At 39.2% G+C, this 8,796-nt stretch overlaps 1 protein-coding gene across 6 annotated transcripts in view; it reads left to right on the top strand.

Annotated features, from left to right (window-relative positions):
- The window catches only part of Arhgap18 (Rho GTPase activating protein 18), a 211,318-nt gene that overhangs the window by 165,206 nt on the left and 37,316 nt on the right, over positions 1-8,796 (top strand). For all 6 annotated transcript variants that reach the window (XM_050138106.1, XM_050138105.1, XM_050138108.1 and 3 more), the window contains exons 6-7: positions 3,356-3,521; positions 5,857-5,948. In XM_050138106.1, the coding sequence (XP_049994063.1) occupies positions 3,356-3,521; positions 5,857-5,948 (258 nt within the window). The remainder of the gene's footprint in view (positions 1-3,355; positions 3,522-5,856; positions 5,949-8,796) is intronic.

The following is an 8,796-nucleotide window of genomic DNA, read 5'->3' as shown; positions in this document are numbered from 1 at the left end:
CAGGCCGGGCGATGGTGGCGCACGCCTTTAATCCCAGCACTCGGGAGGCAGAGGCAGGCGGATCTCTGTGAGTTCGAGACCAGCCTGGTCTACAAGAGCTAGTTCCAGGACAGGCTCCAAAGCCACAGAGAAACCCTGTCTTGAAAAACCAAAAATAAATAAATAAATAAATAAATAAATAAATAAATAAATAAACAAACTCAGGGTTGATGATGCAGTTCAGGACAGGTGCTTGCCCTGTGTGTGCCAGGTCCACCATTGCCTTTAATAAATGAAAGCTCAGGAAATATGACTGGACCTTAGAGAACATAGGAAACGCCAGTGCAGTAGCTTGTCACGGTTGTCCTCTCTGTGTGGGTGTGTGTCTTGGTTCCTTCATTAATCTGTGGCCCTGCTCCTGAAACATACTAAGCCAAAGAAAGAGACACTGGGCTGGAGAGGTGATCAAGATTGTAGCCCTGCCTTTGAGGGTCTCTCCATCCTCTACCGACCTACACTGTTCCCTCCGTCCCCTGTGCATAAAGAAGTTGAGTAGAACGGGAAAGTTGCCTGGAGTTTCAGGCATCAAAAGCAGACAGGAACAGTCAGAGAATGGTGTCTATGCAGCCATGTTTCCATCCTTCTAAAGTCTGTTTCCCCACACCTTAGAATATTCCCTGATTCTTACCCTGCTGTAACTTTTTGTAGAATATAATGAGAGGTTATTCATCAAATGAGTATTGGACTCTTTTTTCTTGTCTGACTATAGCATGCAGGAAAATAAAACCAAGAATATTTTCAAATGATTCTTAAAGTTCACTGAAAAAAAAAACAGTAATCAATCAGGCATGGAGACAGGTATCTACATCTCAGCACTTGGATGGAGAGGGCCAGGAGAATCAAGTTCAAGGCCAGACTTTACAATATGGGATATTTCAAGACCACTTTGACTACATGAGAGACCCTTTCTCAATTACACCCATATATTCGGTGCAAACATATGGTGTGTGTGTCCTTAATATTTTCTGTATTTTTACATGTGTCATTGGAGCTTCACTCTGTGATATTGGGTAGTAGGGTCTGTGGTATTTCTACTTTACTGTTCTCTCTCTTTCCCCCCTTCCCTGTCTCTCTCTCTTATTCTCTCTCTCCATCTATCCCAGTCTATCCACCCTAGCCCCCCCCCCCGTCTGCTCCATCCCTCCTTTCCTTCTTCCCTTCCTCCCCTCCTTCAGTTTTCTGACCACTAGGATATGAGTTTGAACACACCTCCCCACACACACACACTGCCTTGGATTGAAACTGAGCAAAAATAAAAGTCCTCCCTCCAGTTGTATTTTCTCAAGACTGTGTCACGATGAGGAAAACCTAACACAGCTAGGAAGTGATGGACTTAGACTCTACCTTCCATAATGCCCCTCACTTTATTTTTATTTATTTTTTTTGGTGGACACTCAAACTCTTGGAGTTGAGTATATATGAAAAGCTACCCAATCTCCAAACATTGCCAATATTAGGAATTGTTCTGTCTTCTGTTGGCAAATGGTCTCTCAAAAATGGCTTAAGTCTTCAAAAACTTTTGTATATGTTAATTGAACTATGGGTACATGTTAAGTTTTTGAGACAGGGTCTTACTCTGTAGCCAGGCTACCCTGAAATTCACTGTGTAACCCATGTTGGCCCCGACCTCACAACAGTTCCTGCCTCAGCTGCCTGAGGACTGGGATTGCAGATGTAATCCACCATGTCTGATACCCCGGATATTTACTATGTCAGAAATTAAAAATTCAGCATTTGGCTAAATCTCAGTAGTAGACTGCTGGGTGAAGAGAGGCTCCTTGCCAGGCATGTACAAGATGCCAATTTGATTGTGTGTGCAAAACAGAAAAAAATGAACTCTGCATTTGATTTCTAGCACCAGAAAAACCCTTTAAGTTAAAAATTAAGATAATACATTAAAGTTAACTATTAAGAGTATACATGCCCTTTTAATAATGGAAACAACTCTTTTACATTCTGTCTTTTGGAACATACATGTCATTTACTTCTAGAAAACTCCATTATACAGTCTTGAGAGAAGTAGAGTAGAAAAGAAAGAAATACTTCTTAGTAATGTTATTAAAACTAATGTTTGGCTCCTAAGCTTGACCTCTTGGACTAATTGGTACTCACAAGTTTCCCTGAACCACACTCTGAGAATGAATGCTTGAGAGGGAATCTGCTGGCTGATCTTACTTAGCAACTTAATGAAGGAATTATGGCAAACCCCAAAGAAACAGTCTTGATGACATGATTTTTAATTAAGCTACTGGAGAATGATCAGTTTCATTCAGTAAACACAGTGGGACTATAATTTGTATTAAATATGCCAGAAAAATTTATTCTACTACTTTGTACCTTGTTTTCTTATATTTAATATGTTTAATGCTAAAAGAGGTTAAGTCGCTAGGAAACGATACTTGAGAAAGGCACAAAAGAGCAAGAACACCATTTGTAGACCCATGATCTGGGGTAGGATCTTGGCCTGTGTACGTTCAACAGTAAAAAAAAAAAAAAAAAAAGCACTAATAGCAGAGAGAAACGTAGTTTGTTTGTATTGACCATTTAAGCCTCACAGTGACCCTCTGACTAAGGGGACCTTCTCTTTCTCCCTTCCCTCTTCCTCTTTCTTATCCTATTGGATAGAAAGAAAGGTTCAGCAGTTGCCCGCTCCCACAGCTAGTAAGTAGCTGTATAACTGATAACCCTCTGGCTCTAAAGTTGATGCCTCTCCCATTCTAATGGTGGATGGCTTTTCTTTACTAACCTTTTTTATGACAATTAAGAGAGCACCATGCATGTGGAGGAAAACTGGAACATTCTAAGGACTTCCTCAGAAACACAATTCCTCTTTCTCTTTTTCCTGTTTATATTCAGGAGATCATTTATCCTCTTTTCCTCTCTGTACCTCCTCCTCCTTATGGTTCCTGCCTGACATTTAACCTTTGGTTTGTGAAGGCCCATTAGATAGAAATTACTTTTCCTCTTCTCTGATCCAGTGGTATGAACCCTTGCATTCCTTGGTTTGGCTTCACTTTATGTCAGACATCAGGTGTGAATTATCCACACAGTTTGGGGCTCTCCATGATAAAACCATGCTGCAGTCTGACCGAGGCATTCTTCCATGGCTCTCACTGTCACTCAATCCGAGTATACTATTATTTTCAGTTAGAATAGTTAGAACGTTTCCTCCTTTCATTATAAGAGGAGCAAAAAGAATAAGAGACTGATAACATTTACCATATGTTCATCTATTTATTTTTTTATCTGTCTGTCTACTTATTTGTTTGTTTGTTTATTTATTTATTTATTTATTTACTTATTTATATTGTTCTAGAGTTTCAGACTGCCAAAAGATAAAACTGGTACTACAAAGATTGGGGATTTGGCCCCCCAAGACATGAGGAAAGTTTGCCATCTAGCCCTGATTGAACTCACTGCCCTGTATGATGTATTGGGTGTGGAACTCAAACAACAGAAAGCTGTGAAAATCAAAACAAAAGGTAAAGTTAGATTTGGTTCCATAGTAGTGAAAATGGACTTAGCTCTTGGGTGGTACTCTTGGTGATGGGGCTGAAGGCAGCCAGATCAACTGGTGCTTGATTGTGTCTAGAGTTACAATTCTCAGTGTTGCTTTTGAACTTTTTATAAATTGATAAGCAGAGAATATACAGCCAAATGATTTCATTCTCGCAAAAGGGAATTATTATTCAGGGAATTGTAATGCTCATGTTTTCCTCGTCAGAAACTGTGTGTTTGAGAAAGAGACCTTTGGCAGATGTGTCTGTCTCCAAAACCAGATCTCAAAAAACACCTGCTAAGGTGTTGGTCTTGAGTGATTACTAAAGTTCTTCCGCAATGAAATACTGGTAGTAACAATCTGTTCTTATGTTCTCTTTCTTTCATTCTCTTTTTAAATTTAATTTATACATCTTAGTATCGTGTGCATTTAATGTACATGTGAGTGTGGACATGCAAGTGCCACAATGTGTGCATGGACGTCAGAGGACAACTCCCATGAGACAGTTCTCACCTTCCACTGTGGTTTCCAAGGATCAAGCTCTGGCTTTCCAGTTTGTATGGCATGCCCTTTGACCTGAAGAGCCATCTCTTTAGTCATATACATTGTATTTTTAGCTTTTGACAAAAACATCACTCCCCCCAGTAAATAAAATAATGCCATTGTCTGATGCAGAGCTAGCACATTATACTCTTTTCCCACGTGTCTTCTCCATTTTTGCAAGCAGCTTGCTTGCCTGTTACATCAGCAGACTAATTCTGATAACATGATAAAGAACAGACATCTTTTGTCATTGCTTCCCTTTATTTTCTTAGTCTGGAAATCCAGCTAATTCTCTACTGACAAAGCTTTCCCCTTTAGGAATCTCTGTCCTCTTGTTTAACCTTATAGGTGTCTCCTAAAGAGGCACTGGGAATGAGGACTTGCGTTGCTATGGTAACACAAGCCAAGACATGTATGTACCTGATGTAAGTTATAGAGACAGTTTCTCGGTAGGATTGAAGTGTACCTACCATTCTTGTCCTTCCTGTGCATCCCTGCCATGGTGGACCCTAAAGACCTCATTCTGTGCTTAGTTACGGGAGTATTTTAGCACAAGCCTTGCAGTGGTGACTTTCTGAGTTCTTTGGTGCTTCTGGTTTCCCCTACATCCCTGTGAAGAATGACAACTTCAAATACTTCTGGCCAAACTCATCATGGTGCTTCTTTCAATGATAAATTAGAAATACAGTTTAAATAGCTATGACCGCCTGCCCAAGATGTTAAAATGGCTTACAGAGGTGTTTGTTGCTGTTCTTGTTGTTCATTTGTTTATTGTTGGTGTAATTTTCAGTTTTGTTATATACTGAAGAGAGAAATACTAAAATGTTCTTATTAAAGCTGTCACTGTTTAAATAGAAATAGAGAAAGTCCTTTGTAGTTTTTAAAAATATATTCTTCTATTTTGGGTTTTTGGAGTTCTTGAGAAAACATACCCTTTTAATGGTCAAACTGAAAGGCAATTTATTATTTTTTAAATGGCTTCTCAGTGTCCAATGCCTGACCTTAACCAAAGGCCAGTCCCTTTTCCTTGTCCTCAGATGAATGTTATTTACTTGATTGTGTCATTCCTAAAAAACAGACCCCTCGCTTCTGTGGTAAACATCAACCCAGAAGAGACAAGCAAAGGTTGTAAGTAGTTGTGTTCATTTCAAACTTAAGGCAAAAAGCTTGAGTTTAGAAAACGTTCAAATATTACCAATTATTACCCCCCCCACACACATACACACACACACACACACACACAGAGAGAGAGAGAGAGAGAGAGAGAGAGAGAGAGAGAGAGAGAGAGAGAACAAGGGGGGGATTTAAATGTAAGAATACTAGATATCTACTACATTTTTGAAAGACATATTTATAGATCAGGATTGTAATTCTAAAAAAGTAAATATTTATGTTTAGCTGTATCATGGAATGTTCAATGTCCATTTTGTAAAGGAGAGATATCTGGTGTTTGATTATATGTCTTAATTTGATTGCACTTCGTCAACTGTTCAAATAATTTACATGTCCTCATGGTAGTTTGGTTTCCTTATGCAGCAGTTGGCTCTAATTGCCATCATTTGTTCAGATACCTATTGCTTCTGGATTGTCTTAGAAAACAGACCCATGCTTTGGCTGTGTTGTATCTACTTAATGGCTTTGCGGTATCATTTTTTTAAGTAGGTGCTCAATAAATAATCTGATCAATAAATGACAATGTAACAAATCTCATATTTCCAGTTTTATTGCTATTCTATAGGTTGATGAAGTGAAGAGCTTTTGTTTTCTTGTTGCAGACGCTGGTCTTTTTGGTGTTCCATTAACCATGTTATTAGAACAAGATCAAAGGAAAGTGCCAGGAACTCGAATACCCTTGATCTTTCAAAATGTAAGTAGGCCAGACCTGGCCAGTGCAGCAAGAACATACTTAGGCTAATGGTGGCATTTTACACTCGGACTGTTCTAATACAGTTTTCCAATTGATATGCTGTTTTATTTTATACTTTGATTTTCTATTCAGGAAGCAAATTTGTTTCAAGGGCTCGTAATTTTTATCTCATGGTGATACTTTCTGTGATATTACTGTAACTGTGATTACCTGGCATCATTTTCCTGTCTTATATTAGCTGCTTTTGTGTAATTGAGATTTCAGTTCTATAATACATAGGAGTGGGAACTGTGTATAAATTCCCAGGGAATTGAATCCTCATGAATATTTCATGCATGCATGTATTTCTCAAGCTTTCCTATTTGCAGTGAGGATGTCCAACTTAATTTACCAGTGCCCACGTCCAAAGCAGGCAAAGAAACCATAAAGTAGAATTAGAAAATGATTGCTAAACTATCAAGTTGCTTGTGTAGTCAACACTCAATTATTTATAAGGGGATTATCTGGAGCAATAAAAAATATTCAGCTCAACCTCTGAGCCATCATTGTGCAGAGGAACAGATTACACTTGATAAAACCTACGATGACACAGTAAAGAAGGCGGGCCCTACAGTCATGGACTACCCAATAGATTCCTTGCCAACAGCCTCAGCATGTCAATATCAATAATTTCTCAGGATAGTAGAGACTGTTTTCAGATGACCGACTTAGCCGGTCCTAAGGCTCAGTATGTTTCGTAGTTACTGTTCTGTTCCAAATTGGTTACTACCGTTGGTTAGCCGCTTGCTGTTGGTGTTTTATTCCACCTTCCTATCATTGCATCCAAACATATCTGATGTGTCTCTTGCTGAGTATTCTGGAGAGTTCTCCTGCCACGGTCTGATGAACTGTGTCTATATTAATAATTGATAACAGTTTTTCTGATTAATGGGATCCAGAAGTCTGATGTGCGGACCAAGACAGCAGGAGAACAACTTAGGCAAGAGTTAATGTTGCAGTCTTGAGGAAGAATAGTTTCTTTGCAAACCTCAAGCTTTGTTTTTTGCATCTTCACTTGATGGGATGGGGCTCACCATACTGCATGGCTTAAACTCTGCAATTCAACACTTGGCACCTTCTAAAAGATATCATCATGCAGCATCTAGATCAGTGTTTGACTGAACCACTGGGCACTCAACAGTAATCAGATTGGCACACAAGTTCTTTATCACATGGGGGAAGTATGAGTTTAGTTTCATATAAGATATTTCCACAGTAGACCGAATACCGACTGCTTATGGTCTCTTAAGAGAAAGCTTTCTTCAATTTTCCCTAAAATTTGATTCCATTTATTTAATTAGTTTTTTACAATTTTGTTCTCTTGAACACACCTGAGACTCCTGTGGCATCCTCTCTAATTTGTACTTCAGTTTTGTTCCTATTAAAAAGAGGAGGCCTTTAAGGAGTGGAGGGGTAGGCAGCCATCACCAGTTTGCATCCACTTTGTGCTGTAAGAAAGAAGCTGCAGAGATGTGTTGTGAGAAGCATCATTTGATTACCAGCGCACAAGCCCATTGTCTGTCCTTCCATTTTGTAAAAGGGGGAAAAGAAGGAAGCAGTTGGTTTGCAGCAACATTGGCTCTCAGACTACAGAGGATTCATCTTCAATGTGAAGGAAGAATGTCTGCAGGTGGCACTAGCCAAACCTTATTTCATATCAGTCAATTTCAGTTTTTACTTTTCTTGATCACCCCCCCCTCCCAAAGCATGTTGTTCAAACCATGTTCTTAGAAGGGGATGGATAAAGAAAAATGTTCATTTTACTTCAAAGTGCATTTTCTGATCAAATTTTCAATCCAATGTCTTTTTGTCAAGATGGTCAGTAAAATCAGTGTTGTGCCAAAGTGTTTGATTTCATTTCCATATTGGTTTTCACCACACACACACACACACACACACACACACACACACACTCTACATACACATACACACTACATGATTTACATTTTGAGAGATATTATAGGTCACTGATAAAGTATGGAATACCTGTATCTCCAAACAGCATATTTGAGTATAGTTATTTTTGTCTATTTGAGGTCTTGAAAATTTAAGGAAAGCTAGAATGTTTCCTGTTTGTGTGTGTGTGTGTGTGTGTGTTGATTAGTAAGGTTTATTGGAATATAGCCATATTCACTAGCTGATACACTGTCTGCTTTTCACACATAGTTGCAAAAACACAGTATTAACAATATTTTCTATTGGGGGTGTTATAGGAACTTAAAATACCTTTGCTTTTAAAAAGCAATGTCCCCAAAGTATTTGGAATGTTCTGAGCCATCATAAAATGGTTACTATCCAAATAGATACCGAAAACAACTAGCTTTTTAATTAATGAGTAGTGAGCCACATGTAGTATGTGGCTATCATCTACCACGAGAAATTATAGTCGGAGATGTAGCTCAGCTGCCCTGGGTGTGAATTCCATCACTGCCCCATGCCCCAAACCATAGTTGGATTTTGCAAGCATTCTCTGGAATTATCACAGCTGTTTAATCCTCTAAAGCAAATTTTACTCTCTCTCCCCATGAGTATTTTAATTGGGTCCTTGACATCACAGGAACCACATACATAACTCAAAACATGGTGTTGTCAGAAACCCGAAGACCCGATGAAGGCAGTTTTCTCATTCAGACCTGATAACCACACCTGCACTCTTGTGGGTTACTACTTCCTTCAGGGGGACAAAGACCACTCTACTTCCAAGTCATCCAGGACAGGCTTCTCCTGAAATTGGCAACTGGGTACTGCACGTGCTCGGAACTCCACAGGACACAGCAGCCTTGGCAGAGGCCGCAGAAGAAAGCATGTT

Source organism: Alexandromys fortis, unplaced genomic scaffold (assembly GCF_014885135.2).
Source record: "Alexandromys fortis isolate MF-2015 unplaced genomic scaffold, M_Fortis_MF-2015_v1.1 scaffold_14, whole genome shotgun sequence".
Classification (NCBI taxonomy): domain Eukaryota; kingdom Metazoa; phylum Chordata; class Mammalia; order Rodentia; family Cricetidae; genus Alexandromys; species Alexandromys fortis.
Note: the sequence above shows the minus strand (reverse complement) of the source record. Positions and strands in the feature narration are given on the sequence as shown.